We start from the raw sequence: 25,480 nt of genomic DNA, 5'->3' as shown, positions 1-25,480 counted from the left end.
TGCTTACCACCAGCAAGCATTTTAGACAGACCACAGTTGGTAAATAAAGAATTATTGACAATTGAAAATGTCTTACAAAAATAAAATCTGACAGGATTATTTTGTCAAATAAATTAGATAGAATCCAGTTGATATAAAAGAAGACCAATGTTAGATAACGAGAGGAATGAGAACTAAATACAGACAAGTTTTCACTGTTTGTACCAGTTTAGAAGAAAACATTGAGTTTTATGTGATTTATAAGCTTTTAATGACACACAATGTATGCAAACGATTCCATATAAAATGACCATTTTCTTCATAAAATATTTTCTTATGTATTTACTCCCACCTCCCTCCACAATGGAGCAACTGGTCGCAATGTGTTCAATCAAATTAGCTACCAAAGTGATTGTTTTTATTTATACATATATATATACTACACATTTACACTGTGGGACTTACTGACCAAATAAGAAAGGATGCATTAACAAAAAAAAAAACTCCCAATAAGATGGTTATTATTACTCATGTCCTGACACAATCACACAAACTGTGAAAGGTAAAAAAAAAAAATATTCACATGAAAAGTACAAAAGATACATTTTCTTCAAAATGTAAATTACAGATATTTAATTTTATAAAACCTCAAGCACGCTCCTGTTAGTTAACTGTTCCTAAGTCTTGGGCTGACTCACATTTGAGACTTTTTAACACACGTTTGTAAATGTTTAACAACATTCAGTTTCGGCTTCTGTCCAGTCTCACAATTTAAAAAGGCAGAAACAGCCATTCATGTTTTTGACGTTTAGCTGATTCCACTACAAACACTCCAACAAGCCACCACACAGTGACCAGTGCCAGTCCTCAGGCTGCTTTTCCTACAGCTGAGTCGTCGAAATAAACCAGAGAAAAGACACATATGGTTTCAAGGACAGCAAGTAGACCGGCCAATCGTGTGAGATTCCTGGGTCGTGTGTCGGCCACATCTAAAGTGAACATTTTATACAAAAAGACACTACAGTGTAAACACCAGTACATTATTTGTGATTGTATATGAAATCTCATAATGTCCAGGAAACATATCACATTCTTAAGGAAGCGGGAACATTTGTGAGCTGTGCTATAATGCTGTTATGGTCCTGTGAAAACCTCGTATCTCCAGCAGAGAGGATGTTTATGTGTGTAGGTCGCTCATTAATTTAATAATAGCACAATTTCCTAACACGTTAAAGTTGATGTTATGAAATTAAACTTTAGGAAAGCTTAAAGAGATAGTTTGGAATTTTTGAGGTGGGGTTGGATGACCTACTTATCCATCTTCAATATATTTCCTACAGTAAATGCACCCTGAGTTTTTGAGAAGCAGGCTGGAGTACCGCCACAAAAGCTAAGCAATGTACTGTTGTGGTCGGGGTCTGCAGCAAAACACATTTTAGTCAGCTAAAAAATTAATATCAGTTCAAGTATACCCTGTATTTAGAATATTTTAACCACTTTACCTTGCTGTCAGATAGCTCTTTCTGCTGGAAACTGAAGCTGTTCCATGCATCTATGCTCTCTTCAAAGCCACCAGACTCCATTTACAGAAACAGTAATTTTACCTCACAGAACACAGGAGCTGCTGGTGTACCGCTGCCTCGACTGGTTAGTTTTTTTCGTGTTATTGTGTGACTTTGGTGAATCTGAGCTAACCCTTTAAAACACCAAAGTCGCACAATAACACGAACAAACTAACCAAGCGAGGCAGCAGTACACCAGCAGCTCCTGTGTTCTGTGAGGTAAAATTACTGTTTTTGTCAATGAAGTCTGGTGACTATGGAGAGAGGATAGGTAAGTTTCACTATCAGATCAGTTTTCAGCCATAAAGGGTTGTCTTGACAACAACGTAAAGCAGAGAAAATACTCTTAATACAGCACACACTTAAATTATTATTAGTTTTTTAGGTGGCTAAAATATGTTTTGCTTCTGCCCCCATCCACAGCAGTACATGACTTTGCTTTAGTGGCAGTACTCCTGTCTGCTTCTCCAAACTGGAGGCGTGCTGATTGCCATCTACTGTAGGTAATACACTGACTGTAGATAAGCATCTCATAGAGCCCCCACTTCAAAAAATTCCAACTATCCCAGTCAGGATGTTGCACTTTTAAATTTCCATTTACTTGTTAAAATTTTACATCCATTAATCTCTTTTAACCCTCTGTTATGCGTCTGTGTTTTGGGTTTTCCCCTTTCTTTTTTTTCTGCATGCAGCTGATCCTCATCATTCCTCATCAGCGAGGGTTTAAATTGATGACGGAGGAGTAGTGCCAGTGCTGGCGGGTTAGAAGGCTGTGACAGTTGCGTGTCTCTAAGACAAGGGTAATAACTAAGAGTTTGGCTAGGTGTTTGTTGGCTGTGATTAATCTTTTCTTTGTGTGTCCCTGCTAAAGGCGATCCAGTGTCCTTTAGGAAGTTCGTTTTTCGTTGGCGGTCCTTTGTCCCGTTTTCATTTTAAATAAACTTCCTTTAAACTGGCGATTTGTTTTGTTTGCCTTTTTCTTTTCTTTGAAAGTTCCCTCAATTTCACTGTGTTACTCCCCCTTCCCCCTAGACATCTGGTGGGAACGTAACATATTTGCGGGCTCTTTCAAAAAATAGAATAAAAGAAAGGGGATCACACAAAACAAAAGGCGGGCCCAAAACACACAGGCACATAACACCCTTTCAAAATATTTCAGACGTAATGCAAAGATACATTTTAGTCAATCCACAGTCTGCTTTCATAGAGATATGAGATGTTCACCTGACAGCAACAATACACATGAAGGGTTTCATTCCAAAATAATATAATGCATATTTATTATATATAAACATGAAACAAAAACTGTTATATGAATCTTATCACTCAGTAATAATTCAATTCTAAAGAATGTTAGTCTATGATAATTGATGCTATTAAAATAAAATATTATCATGTTTTTTTTTTCTTAAAAAAAAAAAAAACATGTTATTTTTTAATGTAAGAAATTGTTATATAAAATCAGGTTTAATTCTTAAAGGTCCTTTTTCTGGAACAAAACTCTTCAAAACCCGTATGAGAACATGAAAATAGAAGACTGTTTACTCAAGACTTTCAGAGTAAAACGTGATGTGTTGATGGAGGGTTATGTACATTTTAACAACGAGGCCTGTCATGATAATTACGTGATCGACTTATTGAGGTCATGTCCATGTATCGTACGATATTTTTTATGTGTGTTTGTTTACCTGAGAATGTCACAAACAATTTTAACCAACATGATGCTACAATAAACAGCAGGGTTTGACAGTTTATTGCCTGTTAAGGAATGACTCTCTATAACTCTGTGCCAAATGTTTAATATTTATTCATACATTTATTTCAATTTCATTTATTAGTGATTTTTTTTGTTAACCTGAGGGTGCATTTTATTATATATTGTTTTAATTTATTTGTTGTTTTTTTTTAAAGGATTTTTTATTTATTGTTTGTTCACATTCCAAAGTCTGAATATTCTTAATATTAAAAGTTAATTGCTATTATATCATAATCATATCAGTGGCATAAAACTGTCTTAAAATACCACAAATATCATTTACTGCAATTATTTCTGGGATGATATATCCTCCACTACACGTAGTCATCGTGACAGGCCTAACAACAACCCAGTTGACTTGTTTGGGGATTTATTGCCCCAAACACTGAACCACATTCTGTGTACAACGAACTCCAAACCTCTGCAGGAGAAAACTATTCTCTCTTTTCAAAGCTGAGACAACATCAGTCGTTGGGACGTGCGAGTTGGGAAAGCGCTGACTTTCCAACATGGACATGAGGGTCAGACAAAGGCTCCATTGACTCGGGTTTTGACCTCTCCCAGCCCCAACTCCAGTTAACGTGAAAAAAACGCTCTTCAAAAAAAAAAAAAAAAAAAAAGGCTGTTGATTATTAACTGGGATGCCAGTGTGTTCTCGCTGAGTGGAATTTGAGCCATGCATTGATTATCCAACCCGAGCAGAGCGAAGTTTTTGCCTCCTCAGATTCACATTCAGCTCCAGTGTCGAGTGCTCGCTTTTGCACAAACAGCAGAACTGCTTTTTGTTCCATAAAGGGGAGCAAACATCTTTATATATAAGTTTATACATATATATATATATATATATATATATATATATATATATATATATATGCAAATTCTTCACTTGTTGTGGAATATACTCACTTATAGCTTGTAATGCTTTCTTACACAGTGAAAGGCCACCAAAACCAAAAGGCTCATTGTGATAACACAAGCATGGGGGACATAGGCAGTAACATGTAGTGCATGGTGCATAATTCAAAATGTGCATATTTTTCCCAAATTATATGCAAAATCATAAATCCCTGAAAAGTCGGCTCTAACTTGGTGACAAGTACACTTTGTCTCTATGACAAAGACATGATTTTTCAGCTTAAAAAGTCTAGCCTAGTACCTCGTATCCCCTCTGTCGTACCACAAAGTAGCTGCAGCCGAGACACTAACAACCACATACATCAGTGTGGCACAATGCCTCTGTCTTCTCCATACAGGATGCCTTTCTTTCAGGGAGCATGTTTACTGGCCAGATGGGCTGCAGGGCCTTCTCCGGCCAAAACAAAATGGCTTTGAGTGTGTTGAAGACCCCCATCAGGTCAGAGACAAAGTGACCAGAATACTAAACACCACCTTCAGTGCATATCATGGCTCACTTTGTCAAAGTGTTTTTTGCTTTTACACTTTTTTAGCTGGGCTGAGGAGCATATCAAGAAGGAACTGAGGGAAATAAAAAAAAAATAAAAAAGCTTCACGTGTTGTTGAAACAACCAGACATTAAAACATGTTAAATGAACATTAAAAAAAACCCTCAGCATTCATTAAACCGATCAAATGTTGGATCCTGTGATGATCAGACCCTTCTCGTACCATGATGGGTTGTTGACAAACGTGAACTCCTCTGTTTATCAAGTACAGAGTTATATACAAAGGCTGAGTGAACTTCTTTTTTGGCACTTAACAGTCACACAGATTGCTGAGAGGAAGACAGGAATACAAATGATGCCACAGACACCAGATTAATGCTACACTGTGTTGAGCCATGGTGTGTCACAACTGGGTGATGCGGTGCTGGAAAACCTCGACCGCTTTGGATTCAGGTGCTTATCGAGAGAAGATTCAGCTCCGTATGCACGCACTTATCCCAAAATCAATCATACACCCAGCTCGTTTCTGTCACACAACTATTCATCTTCCCTTTCTCTCGCTCCTCGACTCACTCAGTAGAACGCAAGCTGTGACTCCTCTTGAGTTCATCATATTACTCCCTCTCCTCAAGTATATCCACTCCAGGTGTCCGCTAGTCCCAGATACTCTGGATTCTCTGCCGTGGGGGTTACAAACCCATTCACGTGCTTGGGCACTCCTCCGTCTCTCATCTCAGGACTGTCTGCAACCTCGGCTACAGTGTTAGCTTTGGCTACGAGGTCCAGGTAGTACGGGTTATCAAAGGCCGGAGAGGTGGCGGACACTGCACCCACGGGGACCAAGTAGCCCGGGTTTTCCACGCTGTGACCAGAGCTCAGGCCATTAGGGAGGCGCCGGTCTACTCTGGCGCCTTTACGAGGCAAAGTGCTGGGCCGATCTGGGATCCCCGGCCTGAGATCCTGAATCTCCTGGTTGACATACTCTAAATAGATGGAGAAAGAAAGAAAACATCAAACACTTTCTTCCCTTCATGTTATTTTTTAAAGCCCACAGTGGACGCATCTCCCACTCACCTGGCAAGGGATGATTATGATTATACCCATGAGTCCGTCTGGGCAGTGAGTGATGAAGGAGAGGAGGATGATGGAAGCCATTTGGCCCATCTGTCTCCAAGTCGCCCTGGCTCCCGTTGGAGTATGTGGGGTCTTTGCTGTAGCGTCCGGGGCTGGCCGGGGGCAGCGTGGGGTCATCTGGAGGCCCATCCAGGAAGACAGAGTCAGACTGGCCCCCGGCCGAGGTGCTGCGAGCCAGCGTTGGGTACTGAGGAATCCATATGCCGTTGGAGGTGCTGGCTCCTAAAGGTAAGGTAGGGTACTGGCTGCGGCCAAGAGTGCTCAGGGAGGAGTACATGCTCCGAGGGCCGCCGGCAACAGAGGGCTCCACATTTAAGCCCTGATCTCTGCTCTGCTGGAGAGAGGAGAAACAGATGATATATGAAAAACTGACGAAAAGATGAATTTGTTAAAGGTTCCCAGGTCTCCATGGCTGTGTAAATTAAAGGGTCACCTTGTTACTCTTCAACCTCGACCCTATTTTCCATGTTTTTGTGTCTAAGTGACTAATGGGAGCAACAATTTTTGAAACTGGTCCAGTGTTGAGCAATAGTGCTGCAGCCAACAGCAGGAAAACCAGTTGCGATATAACCACTTGGGGCATTTGTGCACTGACAAGTTTATGTCCACTTAAAGTGTTTGTTCTTGCCACTGCAAGGCTGCAAGTGTCTGACAACATTATGGCAAGAATCCCTGCAAAGGCAGACCTTTTGTGTTAAAGAGTAAGATCCTTTTCGCTTACCAGAAACAGTCCCAAAATTGCTGTCACCAAAGCAACCAGACTCTATTTGAATAAATGATGATTTTATAATTTTAAAAAACACTTTATCTTACGTTAACAGAAATAAAATAAAACTCAAAAAAGCTGTCTTGGTTCATCTTTCCTCTGCTACAACAATCATCTACATTGATTCAGTTGAAATGAACATTTAATTTGGCAGCTAGATGCAAACATATGCTGTCTGTATACAGGCTAAAATCACTGTTTATTCAAATGGAGTCTGGTAGGTTTGGCCGTAGTGATTATGTGGCTCTTTCTGGTTAAAATAAACAGATCTTACACTTTAAGAAAAAGGTCTGTCTCTGTAGGGATCCTTTCCATGAGGTTGCCAGACACTTCAGACAAATCTAAACCTGTTAGTGGCAAAAACAAGCACTTTTATTGGACGTAAATTGCATGGTTACATTGCAGCCTGTTTCACAGCTGCTGGCTGCAGCGCTCTCGCTCAATACTGGACCAATTTCAAATCCTGTTGTTCCCATTAGTCACTTACAGCCAAAATACATGGGACATGGATGGGTTGCAACACATCTGCCACAACATTCTGCAGCAGAGCGCATCCATTAGAATCGTCTGCAGCTGCTACACTGACCATGGAGGTAGTGCTTACCAGCGCCATCACCCTGCGGCTCTTTTATATGCTGCTGGTCTATTTTTTTTCTCTGTGCCCAACTCTGCGGCCCTCCAACAGGTAAAACTACATAGAACTGTGTAAAAAACAGGTACAATCTGTTTAATATGATAAAACCAGAGCTGATGCAAAGCAGCAGAGCAACCTTGTGGGTGTTTTAACATTTCACACTAAAATAAATTAATCAAAACAATGTATCCTCTTGTTAAAACAATCCAGGTAATTGATTCAGCATCAGTTATTGTAGCCTATATGCTTCCAAATGCTCCATAACCAACTGCATTATCACTTGGCAAAACTCAATACACACAAAGTTACCCTTCAAGGAGAAGAAGAAACATAACCCCTCCTCACTGACCCTGTATGACTGGTGTCTGGATGGCCCGTTGGCTTGTACCCCGTCTCCCTGAGTCCTGGGGAAGAGGTTTGGCTGAGGCACCAGATACTCCTCAGCATCCAGCAGCTCCCTCATGTTGTTTCCTTCCTCCTCCAGAAGCATTCGGAAGAACTGGCTGTCCACTGGGCTGGACATGCTCATCTGCTCGTCGTTCTGCGAGACAGAGAAAGAGAAAGAACAACACTTGAACACCATGCTGGCATATTTACAGTAATGTTTGCACTAGGAATGCACTGAGAGATAAACTGAAATAAAAAAACAACAGCAGTTATAGACTAATAACTACAATGTATGTGACATGACGAGCACGAGCATTACGTGATAAGGACACTGTGAACACAGTCACAAAAAGTAAAACATTGGTGACATGAAAAACGTTCACACACCTGAATGACTACATAGCGAGGTGGATCTCTGGCCATCGTGCTAAAATCATTCACCAGATCTCTGAACCTCGGCCTGCTGTCTGGGTCAATCATCCAACCTGCAACACAAACATAAAAATCAAGCTGTCAATTAATCATCTGCAACGATAACTACCAACATGCAACTCTGTTTGGGACAATGACAACTACCCAAAACATAATGTTGTAACAAACACATATTAAACTTTGAGACACAGAATCTTAAAAAGAAGGGGGGAAAAGACAGAAAAGAGGGGTATTGAGGTTATGATGGCTTAAAATTGTATCTGTACTGCCAAGACTACACTGTTTTTATTTTCTTGGATTACTTGTAAACATTGGCAGTGTCTTGATTGTATGCAATACCTCTGAAAATAAAAAGAAAATTGCAAAAAAAAAACAAAACTTGAGACACAAACATAACATAAAGTTAACTACTGACATTTGACCATGATCATGTAGACGTCGATGGTGCAGATGAGCGGCTGGGGAAGTCGCTCTCCTCCTTCTAAAACATCTGGGATTTCTCTGGCTGGGATCATGTCGTAGGGTTTAGCACCGAACGTCATCAGCTCCCAGACCGTCACACCTGGGAAGGAAATGTACCATTACAACAGCACTGTAACTAGAATAAAACACCTACCAAAACGACAGTCAACAAGAACAGGACATCACACATCCACTCAATCACAACCTCACCCCACTGCCCTCTGAGCGCAGGGTGCAGAAGGGCTCACTTTGGGAGGAGCCTGATCCCTGTAGCCACATTGTACATATACAGTATATGTTGTCATCCATGTTGTTACTGTCTGCTGTGTGTTTGCCGTTGTCTGATAAGATACAGTGCTGGAAAAAGAATTTCCCCTTGGGGACAATAAAGTAAAGTAAACTCTCATACTGCCAGTTACATTTAACCACCTGAATATAATGCATTAGTATGTAAATACAAGCACATCAACAACTTTTCTAAAGCATTGCAATTAATACTATGAACTGCTATCGTTCGAAAATTAAGTATCTGCTACTAAAACTTTGTCCCAAATATTACTTATCAAAGAAAGTGAGTTTTTATGAATATAAATAAAGTGCAAACCGCTTATGGTGATCACGTCTTTCTGGGTTAAATTGATCACTGTAAGCACATGGTTAATATAACCATTTTTTTTTCTTTTTCTTTATTTGTCATGCAGATTACCATCTAATAACATCTGTACGTTTAGGACAGAAATATAAAGTAATGAAACAGACAGCTCTGATACCAATATCGATACACTTGTTGAGGGCTGCTTCAACGACAGCTGCTTTCCCACATTTGTTTTCTGTTTCCTTCAGCAGCCATGACAGTGTCTCATTGTTTCAGCAGACTATACAAAGTAGCCTGAGGAACACTAGGTTTCACTGCAGCATCTTATTAGCTCATTTTTTGCCCGTTTATCATGAGCGTTCAGGAGACAATGTTTTTCATTGAGAGAAAATTACTTTCTTTTTTTTTTTAAATCATGATTTTAATTTGTACGCAGCATGAGCCTCAGGTAGCCAGCTGAAAGCAGACGTGTTACCAAGAGGCAGAGTCGTATGGAAGTAAAGTTAGCACAATTCTTTATTACACACTGCTTCCTCTAATCAGTTGACTATTGGTGTTCACTCTTCTGTTATCCAATCAATCATGATGTCTCTCAGCCAATCAGGATGCCACTGCAAAATTTTAAATCTGCTCTCTTTTCTGCTGCTGTCAGCTGTCATTTTAGGCATTAAAAAAAAGAAGCCTCTACGTCTTTTTTGTTTGTTTTTTAATGTTATGTCTTATATATTTCCAGCACTGAGTGATACTGACCGTAGCTCCAGACGTCACTCTGATGAGTGAACTTTCTGTGCAGAATAGACTCCAAAGCCATCCATTTAATTGGCACCTAGAAACACAGTTACAGAACATGAGTTAAAGTAACATGATGATAAATGTGAACATTCCCAACGCAGATGCTCCTACAGTCACAGCTCCCTCCTACCTTCCCTCCATCAGCGTGATATTCAGTCTCGTCTATATCGAGCAGACGGGCCAGACCAAAATCGGTGATCTTCACATGATTCGGGTTTTTGACCAGAACATTGCGGGCGGCCAAATCTCTGTGAACCAGCCGGACCTCCTCTAAATAACTCATCCCCTACACACACACACACACGCACACACACACACACACACACAGATCCATCACCCACAAATCCATGTCTTCACAATTACACAAACTGATACCACATCAGATTTGAAAGGAAAAATAAGACGATAGAGAAATCAACAGCGACATTCAGACACTGCTGTTTGGCTTACAACAACATACACATTTCCTCCTACTACAACAAGCAGTAGTGCAAGTATGTGCATGGAAATCAACGCACCTTGGCGATCTGGACACACCAGTTGAGGAGGAACTGGGAGCCGATGCGGTCCTTGTTCTCCCTGACGTAGTCGAGGAGGCAGCCGTACGGCATCAGCTGAGTGACCAGCTGCACTGTGGAGGTCAGACAAATCCCGAGCAGCCGGCAGACGTAGGGGCTGGCCACACCTGCCATCACATAGGCCTCCTGAGGAAGGCAGAGGAAAGAGGGTGAGGGTTGAGAACTGTATTTACATGAACTGTTACTGTGTGTATCTGAGTTGTACTCACATCAAGGATCTCTTTGTTGGCCTTTGGCGAGGTGTTCTCTCGTAACACCTTGATGGCCACTGGTATTTTCACATTTTCTCCATCAGGAGCCCACACTCCCTGAAATAAAATCAGCAAAAAACCATTCAAAACTCACCAACAATGTGAAGCTAAATCTAAAATACTGATAACGGTATTATGGTATTTTTCAACTTGGACTCTTTTGTCTCATGATTTTTGGTCTAAGTGACTAACGGAGACAAGAACTTTTGAAACTGGTGCAGTATTGAGTGAGAGCGCTGCAGCAGCATAACAACTCTGTACATCATCAATTTACGTCCACTGAATGTGTTTGTTTTTGCCACTGACAGGTCAGGTTGTTGTTACAAGTGTCTGACAACATCATGAAAAGGATCATTACATTGATAGACATTTTGTTTAACCAGGAACAGCCCTTAACCAGTACTTTTAGCATGTATAGAGCCAGCATACTTTCACGTCTAACTGGGTGAATTAAGGGTTTATTTAGAACAAAACAGAGTTCATGATTGTTGGAACAGTTGGGAGACGAACCAAGAAGGCTTTTGTGAATTTTATTTTGTGTCTGAGTCTGCTAGCTCTGGCAATGGCAATTTCATGGCTGTTTTTGGTTAAACAAAAAGGATTTAACACTTTAACAAAAAGTTCTATCTCCGTAAGGATCCTTTTCACAACGTTGTCAGACACTTCGAGCCTGTCAGTGACAAAAACAAGCACTTTTAGTGGATGTAAATCGACAGTGTACAAATCCCCTGAGTGGATACATTTCAGGATCAGACTGGACATGTAACCATTTAAAAGATGGATGAGTAACCTCCATGCACATTATATTGTGGTATTTACAGTATATGACACTTAATACAGCCAACTATTAGCAATGGTCATTTACCAGAGACTTTCAGCTCCCTGGTGATCTCCCCCCAGCTAGCTGCCACATTTAGGTTTTTGTAGTGAAATTCAGAAGTATCGTAAAGAGGATTCCTCATGTCAACATCATGAATCAGCTGTTCTTTGCCCATTGCTGCACTTTCAAGGCCAGTGACAGGAATAAATAGAGACAGGGCATCTGGTAAAAGTTCAGCTCCCAACAGTGCATGCACCTCTTTTATCAGCTTTGAATCCAAAATGTTTCAATACTGGCACAGATTTAGTTTTCTTCTGCCATGTCCCCTTGTCACCCCCAGAAAGACATGACCTTTGGTAAACAAACTAGGGCTGTCAAAAGTATCGATACTCTGAAAAGTATCGATACTCAAATGCTGTATCCGGATACAATACTAATTTACAAAAGTATCGATACTAACAGTGCACGCCACCTCAGCGCCTGCAGGGTGTGCGCGACAGGTCCGACGGACACGCGCTGTGCAGCCAGCGTCTGGCAGGCACAGAGTCCTCGCTGCAACCTGTCTTGTTGCACACATTTCTGTTGCTGTAATATGGCCAGCGCGGCTGCAGGAGGGAGGATCAGAGCAGCCAGTTTTGGTCAAAAATGATAAAGGAAAAAGCGCTCTTTGGAAATATTTAGTGAAGTGAACACAGCACGCTGCAGACGGCAGGTACAGCTCCTCCCCTCACTAGCAGCTGAGCAGCTGGTGTCGCCAGCATCAAACTAAAATATAACTTCTAACGTTAATGTGGGAGCTAAGCAGAAAACTTTATCAATCATGCCCGTCTGTAACATTAATAGACAATGTTAGTTTAACAGGACAACACAATTATGTGTGTCTGAAAAGTTATGTTAACTGTGAAGTCACAGATTGAAGCTGAAAAAACGTTTGGTTTCTCCCGTAACCCCTGGTTCTCTGATCACATAGTGAGGTAGAAACAGGAGCATCCTGAGCCTAAACTACCAACTCTATTTGATCAGTAATGAAAATATGGTGCCAGTTCACCAGAAGCACAGAAAATAAACAGGGCTGTAGATAAATACATTTGTATGGACAGATCTTGTTTCTGGTTGTTATTTATTTTGGGGGGATTTTTTGTTGTTATCATTGATGTTACTGTTCTGATCTTTATTTTAAAAAAATGACATGCCTCTTAATTTTTTGCTGCTGTATCGAAAATGGTATTGAGTATTGAATATTTTCCTGGGTATCGATATTGAGTTTGAAATTTTAGTATCGTGACAACCCACACAATATGTGCCGCTCAGCCTCTCCCACTCCTACTTGAATTTGATCTCCTTCATGTTGCCTGTGCTCCACTCATGACCTGTCAGACACTAGTGGCTGCGTTAGTCCGTTTATTAACAGACATAATATTATTTTAATATCACATTAATTTGCCAGAAGTTTGATAATGACAAATGTCGGTTCAGCTGGTTTGCACTAAATCAAACCAGTTAAAGCTCGTACACTGGACCAGGCCACATAAAAACCAGACATCTACCCAACTCTAGTCCAGATTGAAAAAAAAAAAAAAACTGACACAAAAAAAACTGGCACACATACCTTGTAAACAGTCCCAAAGGCCCCTGCACCCAGCACCCTGAGTTTTTTAAGCTCAGTCTCCTTCAGGATACGCATCTGAGCCTGATTGGGTGACGCGCCGCTGGGTGTTAGAGGCTCCACCAGCTGCACATATGAAATAAGCAGAAAGCAGATTCCTTCATTACACACTATAACACCACCCAAGGGAAAACTAAGAACTAGATTTTGACCTGATTTTTAACTTAAAACAATGAATGTCATTTATGTTTAGCATTGAACTTCTAGCAAATGAACTCCCATCTGTTTGAACAACACATACGTCTTTCTACAAAACAAGAGAAATGATAAAACATCAGTACTTGTAACCAGTTGCCCACCTCATGTTCTTGCAGGATCCTCCTCATCGTCTCCTTCCTCTTCAGCTTCTTCTGTCTCCTCAGGTAGAAGATCAGCAGAGCCAGCAGGATGAAGAAGAGCACGACCCCACCCACTGCAGCTGCGATGGTTGTACCCGGTCTACACAGAGACAAACAATTAAACACAGCTCCTCTTCCTCAGAGAAGCACTGAGAAAATCCACCACCACACCATCTGAGTAAGTGATCAGCTCACCCTGTCCTGGTGTCGATGGGGCAGCCTCTGTCGTCCATCACGGTGCAGCTGAAACACAGAAGCTCCGGGTGTGAAATCACTCTCATTGTGTGTGTAGCATGTGTGTGATTGTGTTTGTGACGCGTGTGCACTCACGACAGCGTGCAGTTGGTGTGGCAGGGCAGACAGTGTCTTGTGGCGTTGCTGTACTTCCATACGGTCTGCTGATCCTCCTTGACACCGCTGGGACAATGATCCACACAGAACTCACCATCCTGGAAGTTTCGACACTCTGAACAGTGTTCAGCACCCTAAAGACACACACAGAGAAATAGCTAAATTAAATCAATTTATACATAAACAATTTGCACACATACGAACAGGTATAACAGGGTGGATTTATTCATATTATTTTTTTGCCATATTTTGATTTTATTTGGTAGTTCCCTTCCCAGGTCGTCAAACACCTACGATCTTGGGTTGGCAGTTGGACCAAACCACCAATTCAAAGTGTCTGTATTTGATGACGCACTGAACCTTTAATTTCCATCGAAGTGCAAAAGTTTCTGCTCCTGTGCTGCTTTGTGATGTATCATTAAATGTTTAGGAATCATATTTCACTGTATACATTTATATCTACCAAAACTGCAGCAAAAATTCAGATGACTGTTTCTCTAGAGCTGCAACTAATGATTATTTTTGATTGTGCTGGTATCAGAGATTGTGAAATGGGGTTTATTTATCAGGGACAAGATTTACAAAGTTCAGAATAGGTATCACAATACAAACATTAGTGAAGGCCACTGACTCAAAGTCCCAGTCTCAATAAACATCTGCACACATAAACGCCTCCTCATGCTTATTGGGTCAACAAATACAAACAAAGTGACAAAAACTCAAACTAAAGACATTTCCTTTGTATATTTATTCTATTTTAATTAATTTTGTGCACAATATTGATTCAGTTTTTGTTTTTAGTTTAATTTTAGTCAACTGTAATAAATATAGATAGTATTTTTTTTAATTATTAATGTAGTCATTGTTTAATCAGTAATCTGTATTTATCAATCGATGGAAAACGATCGTTTATTCAAGGAAAATTTGACAAATTGAAAAGTTCACATTCAATGGGCTGGAAGGATACAAATATATAATACTAATCGCAATAAAGAGATGAATAAAGTCCATAAAAATAAATAAGTAGCAGCAATATCTATCAAGAGTTATAAACAGTAATAAAAACTGTAAAAAGACAAAAAAGTTAAATAATAAGAATAGAGTCTGCCATAAAGGACGGAAACATAACAACAACAATAATCAGTAGCCGTGTTCTCTGCTGGGTCGCACGAATGAGCAGTTGTGGTCAACTTGTAAATAAAAACGCACTGTTTGAACTGAATAAAATCAGGTGACGTTTACCAGGTTACTTTGACATTGTGTTCTGACAATGATTAAACACATCTGGATAAGACATCTGTGTGGATGTCTCGTCCAGTTGCATCCTGAAAAAATAATGTACTAGTTTTATAAGCCCAAAAGGCTGATTTACTTTAATGTCAGATATCTTAAAGGCTGAGTAGCTGAGGCATTTTCAGATGTTATTTTGGTATGTAAGGACTATAAGCTGCAGGAACATCTTACCGGTCCGTGACAGGAGGCAGAGCCGTTGATAGCTCGACACTCTGCGTGACAGGCAACACACAAAGATCCGTCTGTGTATTCACGGACAGACCTGCAACATAAGCACAGATGGGATTTAACAGAACGTCCCATAACACAGTCGGGCATTTGTTGGATGCTTTTATCTGAAGCACCTGACACCGTCGTAAGGACATATACATTTTTAGAAAGGGGGGCCCCAGCTTCAAATAACTGCCGATGTTAGCCTCGCCAGACGACCTGCACAGGATAACATCTTCTCTGAACCACAAAGGGCTGGACAACAATGTGTATTATCGTTTAACAACTTTGAGTGTCATCATATTGTGATCACATCATCAGATTCGTTTGTTAAAGACATGGTTCAACATTTCAGAAAATGCACCTGTTGCCTTTCTTGCTGAGAGACAACATTAGCTTACAAATAGTCCTACAGTTAACCCCATATAGAGCCACAAAGTGTCATTTTTACACTTTGTTTTTTGGGCATATTCAAAGAACAAGATGTAAGTGTTAGTAAGTGAGCTTCAGAGGTGGACAGATGGATTTTGTAACCTTTGGATCGTGCGAGGCTAGCTGTTTTCCCATTTCCAGCCTTTATGCTAAGCTAAGCTAACTGAGTGCTGATTATTGCTTCCTATTTACCACACAGACATGAGAGTGGTATCGATCTTCTCATCTAACTCACAGATAGAAAGCAGATAAGCATATTTCAGTATTTCAACATTTGCCACATTTGAATAAATGTAAATATTGTGATACTGATTTTAGCAACATAGCTCAGTCTTTAGACCCAGATAACATGGGCAACAAACATATTTTTAGACTGAGAGAGAACAACATCCAAGTACAAGTAATCAAACATAATCTAAGTACAGTTCAAACACATATAAAAAAGTGCTGAGTCATGTTTTTTTTGTGCTGCGTGACTTCATCAGATACTTTGGCTTTTGAACTGAAACTAACAATTCAAAAATAGATCTCTACAAATTGTTTTCACATCTGTGTTATCTTGTAAATATTGCACTTGCATACATGTAAATTATACAAAACATCATTTACTGTTCAAAGATACTAGGTGTTGAGTTCCCAGTGTTATCACACGTATTTGCTTTGTCATTGATCTATAGTTGCTTTAGGGCACAATTAAAGTTAAAAGCTTTCCAATGGATTTATTATGACGACTCTGCCAAACTGCCAATCCAGTCAACTCCAACGTAAATCCACCTGTTCACATTCTTTACTTTAGGCTAATACATGATTCGTTTTTTTGTACTGTTTAACTTGTTTGGGAATTATGACACACAGCTTGCTGTATTATTTATCCATTATCACTTGGCTTTTTATTGATTTAGTGCAGCCACACCCACACAAACTCACACACGCACACACACACACACACACACACACACACACACACACACACAAACGTTCTTACCCCTGATAGATGTCACACTGCTCTACACACTCAGTGCCGCGTTGGAAAGCCGTGCAGGACACACACTGGCTGGGCCCTGGGCCCCAGCAGCCCCCCTCACACAGTGGGTGACACACACGCCCCTCATCCTCTGAACACACATACAGAGAAAAAAGAGCATGATGCACACTGTACTTTCTGCTGGCCTCACCTCCTCACTGTCACCACAACAACATACATGAATGCTGATTAAAATGCAAATCATAAAAGTGTACTCAATGCAGCTGGATTTTCATCTGGCCAAAAGTTTTAACTTGGATTAAGTGCCTGATCAAAGTGAAACCCACAGTAACTTTAATGGAACTTGGTGCTACATTAGTGTGTTCACCCACCACAGCGCTGGGCATCCTGGTTCTGGCTGACGATGCGGTGGGGTCCCTGGGTGGGATGGAGGAGATTGTCCCAAGGCAGAGAATTGGTGTAGCACAGCTGGGAGTTGTTGTGCAACAGGACCAAACCTCCACTGACGCTGCGCAGTGAACGCAACCCAAGAGACCGGATGTGTAGATTCTGGATGGCCAGTGAAAACACACCCCTGAACAGAAGAAGACGTTGTAAGTGAAATCAACTGTCACAATATTACATGATGCATACGGATATGTTGAACACATAAAACCAAACATGACTTAAATCCAGCTTTTATGGGTGTAAGAATGATTTTCTTTTGTTTTCAAATTTGGTTAAAAATTAGGGGTGAATTCAATGGCATACATGCTTAGGTTCAACATCTTTTGTATATCATGGTGACACCACTGGAGTCCTTAGGTCCCCTAGTTGTATATAAAACCAGTATGATCACTCTAGTTTTAAAACTCAGCCTGCTTTAGCCTCTTAAAGACAGAAATGTCAGCATGGATCGCAGACAGCCCCGTGGGTCTCAGAGGGTTAATTCTGTGCTCTTGTTTGCAAAATTACAACAAGTAGCTAAAACTAGAACCTGAGATTCTCTCCTGATATAATTTAATTTGCGAGCAAGTGTGAAAATAAGACATTTTGTGTTTCAGGTAATCTCTCTATATTCTATGAACGTGAATCAAAGAGAAACAACAAGACTGATCTAATAGCCCAAACAACAGCCTATATTTGTTAGACGTTATAAAACAGACAAGCAGATTTCCCACTTATCACTATGACCCAGTTTGAGCATGCCCCACTAGATAGTGTCCTAGTGTCCCGTAGATGTTTACTGTTATCCTGGCTGGCGTGTGCTGCAGGTTAATGCAGCTGTGCTGGCTAATAATTAGCCTTTATGACACTGAAAGGGAACAAACTGCCTCAACGGAACCAGAGACACGTAGTCAGAAAAAAAAAAAAAAAAAAAAACAGAGCACAAACAAAGACACAATGGGTCTCATTCATGAAACGTGAGCAGAAGGAATTTGCGTGTAAACTGTTCGCATTCATCAATATTTTAGTAGCTCCGATCTTTTCGTAGCTACTAACAAAATCTTCTCCTGCTCCTGACCACTCGTAGTGCTTGTGTAAATTTAGTAAAGCACATAAATATTGCTTGTCACTATTGGAAATTACAATTTTAATTTATATTGCGCTCTATTATGTACACAATACACAGATGCCTTTGAAACACGTAATCTAAACATGACAAAAATATTAAAAATATAACACATTTAGTTAAATTAGTTGGCAATTAGCAGGTTTAAGATCCTGATTAGGTTCATGATTGTGAATTATCTATGTAAATCGACTCAACAGGAGTTTAGCAATGCACTGCTGTGGAGCAGGCCAGCAGCAAAACATACTTTAGCCACCCAAAAAAGTCAATCTACTGCTGCCTTGTAATGTCAATTTGTTTGTGTTATTGTGCGACTTTGGAGTTTAGCTCGGATTCGTTGCAAGTTAGACATGACACAAACTAACTAACCGCCTGACGCCACAGTAGACCAGCAATTTAAATGTTCTGCAAGGTAAAATTACTATCTTTGTCAAAGGAGTCTGGTTGCTTTGAAGCGAGGATAGATAACGCTTATGTTCCCAGTCAGAAAAGACTGTAGTAAAGTAAGTAAAGCAGTAAAAATATTCTACATATAGCGTACACTTGAACTGATTTTTTTAGGTGGCTAAAATATATTTTGCTGCAGCCCCTGTCGACCGCAGTTCACTGCTTAGCTTCCGTGGCGGTACTCCTGCCTGCTTCTCCAAACTTTATACACCAAACTATTCTTTTAAGTTAAAGACCTATGTGTTTGTTTGTAAAATAAAATTCTTAGTTTCTTTTTTCTACATTCATCTCACTTACACTTAATGTCAGAGTAACTGAGTAATTAAATTATTACTTATCTATTTCCATTTTTCAACATGTACGTTCATAGTGCTTCCTTATATGAGGTGAAAAACATGAGCAACATGAGCAGGCATTGTTTGCTTCCAGTTTGTTTGTAGTTTGTTGATAACATAATCAATAAAAGGATTTGTATTAAAAAGAAAAATGTATTTTATATCATATGTGCGATTAAAATAACATTAGTGAAAAACTGCGCAGAGGAAATAAAGACAGACATGTCAGTCAGTTTTAAAGTCTTACTTGTAGAGCATCCTGCCTCTGATCACCTTCAGGTTCTCAAACACACTCAGGTTAGTCCACTCTTCTGGCCAGGCATCAATATACAAATAGCCTGCAGAGCAAAACCAAACAAAGATGCTAAAGGACTAACAGAGGAGACACAGTGTGCTCTGTACACAAAGACCTCTATGTGGTTATGTCTGGATAATTATTACATTTGCAACAGTTTTGAATTCAACAAACTCTTCCTCACTGTTCTCCTCAGTGTTCGGTACCTGTAATCTCCTCCAGATTCTTGAAGGAGCTCAGCTGCTCCAGGGTCAGGCCTGATGTGTTACTCGCAGGGTCCCTAAACAATAACAGCATAATATGAAAACAACAGCAATTTAACATACATTATTTCTAGATGATCTTCTTATAAAAATCTATATTGACTGATCAAAGCTCCAGTGGTGCAGGTTATCTCAGACTTGTGTTTACATTTCACACTTTCACTATGAACAATTGGCCCACGCAAGATGATTTATCAGGCATCTCAGCTTCAGTCTGTGTCACGTAGGCCGATCCGCCAATCCTTTATTTAACATCCACAGAGTGACTGGTGAGGCAGCTGACTATTTTGACATATACTGTATATGTTATCACTGTATACACTTTCTACTCTTTACTCTTGAGCACAGAAATGTCTCTACTGCGTTTGCATTAGATTCCATTTAAATTAAATAACCCTAATGTAGAGAAAAGCCACAAAAGCACTTCTTTTTCTTTTTGTTGACACAAAGATACTGTAAAACTGAAAAACATTCAAGTCTGGGTTTGAAGTACATTTGAGTGCAGTGATCTTAAGGGTTTGGCCTGGGTGGCGACTTTTCCTCTCGACTTGCACAAAGCACCTTCTACAAAAGTTGCTGTAAACTCAAATATCTGAAGAGCTGAACGGAAGGGATGTGGCTCTGTAGCAGTATAAAGTCTCAGGCATTAAGCTGCCATTTATGGTTACTGAAGTAAAGTTTAAATGGCGTGTGTCTCTTACCTTACAAAGCTCTGAGGGAGAAAGGCCAGACTGCCAAAAATCTTCTTACACTTGTTGAACTTCTCCACGTTGGAAGATGTTACCATGGTGACACCGTGGTTTTCCATGACGCCGAGGTTGTCCATGCCCAGACCATAACACACTGTAATACAAACCATGACAACGGATTTTAACTAATTTATCTTGCATCCAAAAGTTAAACTGAACTTACCAACAATGTTCAATATAACAGAAAAAGAATGATCAACAACCCTCCATATAAACCAGGATATCATCAGCATACAGTAAAATATAGTGTGTAGTATCGCATTAAAAATCAAGGGTAAAAGGTGATTGACAAATTGTTTGAGGTAGTGGTTTGTCAATCTAGCACACCAACCATTAGATCTCTCTCTCCTCCTGCGATCACTTTTACCCTTTGAAACCTGAGCAAATTGGTTTGATGTCTTTTAAAAACATGGGGAGAAGGCAATGAGCAACGAAAGAGGAAATGATCCAAGAAATTAGAAGAAAATAATAAAATAAAAAAAAAGAGGAAGAGAAGGAAAGTTAAAAACAAACAAAGAAATGACCTGGAAATAGTAATAAATAATTATAATAATTCTGTAACATAATTTTAAAATTGAGTAATTATAATTATCATCACTATAAATGGAGTTTTCCTTGTCTTTATTTTTTCATATTTTTTGTTTTACAATTTTCAAAATCTTTTTTTTTTGTTTTGCAAAGTTTCTTACCAAGTTGCTCACTGCCTTTTTTTCCTATGTCAAAGGGTTAAACAAATAATAATCCAGCCAGATCATCAAACAAGATGGTATTTCTTTATAAAGAATTATAATATGTATTTGAAATCATGGATGCATTGATCTAGTGTACAATTTGAGCATCAACTGCATGTGCTGTTTATAATAAATACAAACTGTCCCAGATAAATAATAACTTATCTTGGCATTGAAATTGTTGTCGTATGCTGTAAAGCCCTCTGAGGCAAGTTGTGATTTGTGATATTAGGCTTTATAAATGAAACTGAATTGAATTGAATTGTTTTAGAAAAGAAAAGAAAAACTGTCATGATCAACCAGAAGCACAAGTCACCTTCAACAGCATAATTACAGTAATTTCTGTTTTAGTGAGACTAGTTAGAAACCCTTAAAGGAATGCGAACAGTATTAACTCTGTTATTAAAAGGCTCAGCCAAAACTGAAGTCCTGGCACTGTGCCTGCTTTTTACAAAGCTTAACTTCTCCAAGTTATCTAACTGTCCTGATTCAGGTGTAACAACAACAAGTTACGGCAGAAACAGGTTGGATCACTTTGCATCGTCAGCACACGTGGCATCAGAACATCAGTACATGCAGCACTAATCATAATCACCTATACTGAAGCACCGTGTCATGCATGTATAGAATGCATGACTTAAATTACTCCACACCATTATGTATAAATGTTAGGTGTAATATTTGAGCCACATAGTGTGAAATTGTTTTTCCCCTGTTGGAGGTCTGGATAGCTACTGTTTACACTCAGTGGCCACTTTATTACGTACACCTTTCTAATATTGGCTATGATCCATTTTTGCCACCAGAAAGGAAACACTGCTTACAACGTGATGGCATCAAGCAGTTGCTGCAGATTTCTCGGCAGCTCTATGGGATTGAGATTGGACCACAATGAAGTCATTGTCATGTTTGTGGAACCAGTTTGAGATGACGTGTGCTTTGCGACGTGGTGCATTACACTGCTGAAGTAGGTGCACAGGTGAACTAAAAAAAAGGGCCACAAAGTGTATGGAAACACTGTATCTTGCCCAAATGTAAATTTACCGACAAAACACAACGACTCCCACCTTTGGGACAGTCTCCTTCGCACTTTTCACATTTCTGCGTCTCGTTTCCATCGGGGCTGCTGATGACAACTTCCTGGTTGGCCCCGGGACAAACCAAAGTACAAGCCACTTCCATAGCCAGATAGTTATCTACAGACAAAGGAGGAGGGGAGACAAATTGTTCAGAGGGCGTCTTTGCAGCAATATGTATGTGTATGTATGATGAAATGGGAAGCTGGTAGCCTAAAGCATCAGAGTAGCAGGAATGTGATTGTCACATTGCCAGGAGTGAATCCCTGGAGTGTGGAAATTTTGGCAAGTAAAGCGAATAGATAATCTTTTCTCCTCCTTTTCCCGTCAGCATCTCCTAACATCAAGGCGCCCTGCAGCAAGACACTTATTCATCAGGTGCACCAGCAGAGCTGCACAGTCAATTACTGAGCACTGTGTTTTAGCTTTCATGGATAAACTTCAAAATAAGTTCTCACAAGGACATGTCTTGACACAGGTGGCACCAAAGTTAAACTTCTTGTTTGGGTTGGATTTGGTCTGGAAGGTGACAGTGTCGTAGATAGTGGGAGGAGGACAGCTCTCCTTACACACACCGCTGTCGTTGAAGTGGCGGCAAGCCTGGAGAGAAGAAAAATGAAGAAACACGTTACTCTAGAAATGACAAAAGAGTGTCGAGCAACACTTTGAGATTACATCGAACAAACAAATGTCTGATAATGCGTGTGTGTGTGTGTGTGTGTGTGTGTGTGTGTGTGTGTAATTTACCAGACAGTCTGAGTCTTTGGGTCCTGTGCATCCAGCAGCACACTGCATGTGACAGCAGTCACTGGGAAGGGGACCTTTACACCGCTGACAGCCAGATGCACATTTAATACGGGTCACTTTAAACAAAAATGAAAAGTTAAAGTTTTCAGCTGTACTTCACCTGCTCTGGACTTGTTCCAGTGAAAACCAAAAAGGAGGGCTGTAATTGTTCACGCATTCATAAAAAAGTGTCACCGTACGGGGTCACAGTCCAGACACAGGCAGAATTTTGTACTTGTGTTCAATATTGTTGATATTAAACCATGTGTTATGTGTGTTTTATGTGTGCTGTGAATCAATCAAACTTTACAGCGCTTTGCAGCAACTCAACACAGTGTCACAGAAACCCCGCCGCCAACTAGTGCTCTGGCGGTGTAATATCAGAGCAATACAGACACATCACTGCACAAGTGTAAATGTGGCAGAGTCCACATTCATAGGTTAAGGCATAGGGTCCGCATAGAACCTACGCACAACTATAAATCAGTCTTAGTCACACTATGGTGAAAGCAAACAAAAAGGGCAGAGCTGGAGGACCCACTTGTGGTTTCCCGGTAAGCTACAACAGCAACAGAGAGGTGTGTGTAAGACGAGGACGGTGAGTCGGCCTTGCTCAACCGTTGTGGGATATGTGAATGGAAACACATTGAACATGCAAACGCACACTTGACAACATCACCCAGATGTGCTGATCACCAAGATGATGGATGTTTGAGTGTGTTGAATGTTTAAATACAGCCATGATGAAACTTATTGAAACAAAGCTCCTAATGCACAAGCTTTTTTTAATTTTTGTGTTTTCCAGCCGTCTCTCTCCCCAGCAACACTTGCTCGGCCTGCTGCCCTCATGACCCAGCTTTGGATAAGCGGTTGAAAATGGATGGATAGATTTTGTATTTTCAGTTTCATAGCATAAGAGATGCTTTCACTTTTATAGCCTGGTGTGATCTGCTGCCTTTTGGGAAAGTGCTTGTTCAGTGTTCGTTCCTTATTTTTATAATGAAAATATTTTACCAGTGGGCAAAAAGTTACCTCAGTCCCCAGCAAGAGGATGTTGTCTATGTCTTTTGTCTTTGACACTTGCACTACTCTGTGATCAAATAAATTAAAAGAACTGCAGGGATTCCCACACATTCACAATCAAACACCTGCTGCCACAAATAGATCCTCTATTTTTGGAGCTGGACCGTTCTTTAAGAGTGCTGTTAAAATACATATACACTGTTCAGTTATTTATAGTACCACACTGTCAAAGCGCAGCGCCCACTCTCGGCACAGATGGAGCAGAAAAACGTCAGGCGCATTGAAAATTAAACTTAATTGTTCATTCTACTGGGTCTAAACTGAGTCTAGCTCGCCTCTGCAGCAGCTGGTCCTCTCCATATACCTGATATGATCAGCTCTGAACAGATCAACAGATGAATCCACCCTGTGACTCACATTGCGCAGCTGAGAAAAAGAAAAATTCATGAGAAGCTCTGCCTGCGCTGCATTAATGGACCCTCAAAAACGTCAGAATTTAGAGAGGGGTCACAAAATGATACAAAGGGGACATTGACGCATTTAAAAGACGAATTTTCGTATTGTACATCATGCTACCATACTACTGCAACTGTAATTCAGTGGGAAACACTGAAATGTTTAAATTATGTGTTCGTTTTTTCATGCAGCACAAAACTCATTATGAACCGTGACCTCTGTATACTGTATCACCCCTACTAAATAGTGTCAGTGTCACAGTCTGCACATGATGTTAACTTACAGGTCTGGCAGTCCTGTGCAGTTTCTCCCCAGCAGCTTTCCCCACATGCAGGCGAACAACTTGGACCTGAACCAGAAGGAACACAACAGCAAATGAGGAGAGCTGAGCACCCACAATTAAACAGGAGAAAACAAGACAAAGAGGCTACTGCTACAAATTCAAATTTCTTGAGTTCATCATCTTAGTTTAGCCTGTTAGCATGCTAATATCACCTGATTAGCCCTTAACATTAGGTTTGGGGTTAATGGGAATGTTGTAAGTTTTTAAAGTATATGGCCACAAAACAAAATATTGGGTGATTAGAGGATCATCAAAGTCACTAAAATGTATCGATGGGGACTAGAGCCACAGCACTAGTGTTGCTAAAGACATGCCTTTACATAATGTGCTGTCACATTAGGCGTTTTGTATTTACTATGGCACACAGGAAACAAGTGAAGCTTCTCTTCCTGTACTACCCAGTGGGATGTTCAATATTTCAATCAATCAATCAGCTGCTCACATTTAGGGGCCCGAGGCTGCAGTCGGTGCAGCCTGGCGTCGATGTTCTTTTCGTCCAAAGTGTCCCTCCAGACGATGTTCTGGGGGTCTGGGAAGCACAGCTGGGGGTTCCCCCAAATATATACCGCACCCAACAGGATCTCTGCAGGGGAGACGA

The 25,480-nt window shown here is 40.3% G+C and overlaps 1 protein-coding gene across 2 annotated transcripts in view; it reads right to left on the bottom strand.

The window, feature by feature from the left end:
* Positions 1-1,015: 1,015 nt before the first annotated feature.
* Positions 1,016-25,480, bottom strand: part of erbb2 (erb-b2 receptor tyrosine kinase 2) — a 37,104-nt gene continuing 12,639 nt past the window's right edge. The window contains exons 4-27 of one of the 2 annotated variants that reach the window (XM_049562734.1): positions 25,325-25,465; positions 24,823-24,888; positions 23,022-23,137; positions 22,733-22,874; positions 22,266-22,394; positions 20,420-20,561; positions 19,662-19,735; positions 19,408-19,498; positions 17,198-17,400; positions 16,827-16,956; positions 15,371-15,461; positions 13,886-14,040; positions 13,751-13,798; positions 13,517-13,655; positions 13,161-13,283; positions 10,690-10,788; positions 10,421-10,606; positions 10,033-10,188; positions 9,861-9,936; positions 8,469-8,615; positions 8,009-8,106; positions 7,584-7,775; positions 5,775-6,168; positions 1,016-5,683 (exon numbers count right to left, since the gene is read on the bottom strand). In XM_049562734.1, coding sequence (XP_049418691.1) covers positions 5,328-5,683; positions 5,775-6,168; positions 7,584-7,775; positions 8,009-8,106; positions 8,469-8,615; positions 9,861-9,936; positions 10,033-10,188; positions 10,421-10,606; positions 10,690-10,788; positions 13,161-13,283; positions 13,517-13,655; positions 13,751-13,798; positions 13,886-14,040; positions 15,371-15,461; positions 16,827-16,956; positions 17,198-17,400; positions 19,408-19,498; positions 19,662-19,735; positions 20,420-20,561; positions 22,266-22,394; positions 22,733-22,874; positions 23,022-23,137; positions 24,823-24,888; positions 25,325-25,465 — 3,494 coding nt within the window. In that variant the 3' untranslated portion in view covers positions 1,016-5,327. The remainder of the gene's footprint in view (positions 5,684-5,774; positions 6,169-7,583; positions 7,776-8,008; positions 8,107-8,468; positions 8,616-9,860; positions 9,937-10,032; positions 10,189-10,420; positions 10,607-10,689; positions 10,789-13,160; positions 13,284-13,516; positions 13,656-13,750; positions 13,799-13,885; positions 14,041-15,370; positions 15,462-16,826; positions 16,957-17,197; positions 17,401-19,407; positions 19,499-19,661; positions 19,736-20,419; positions 20,562-22,265; positions 22,395-22,732; positions 22,875-23,021; positions 23,138-24,822; positions 24,889-25,324; positions 25,466-25,480) is intronic. The other variant, XM_049562735.1, reaches the window with a different exon arrangement.

This window comes from Epinephelus fuscoguttatus, linkage group LG20 (genome assembly GCF_011397635.1).
Source record: "Epinephelus fuscoguttatus linkage group LG20, E.fuscoguttatus.final_Chr_v1".
Lineage (NCBI taxonomy): Eukaryota > Metazoa > Chordata > Actinopteri > Perciformes > Serranidae > Epinephelus > Epinephelus fuscoguttatus.
Note: the sequence above shows the minus strand (reverse complement) of the source record. Positions and strands in the feature narration are given on the sequence as shown.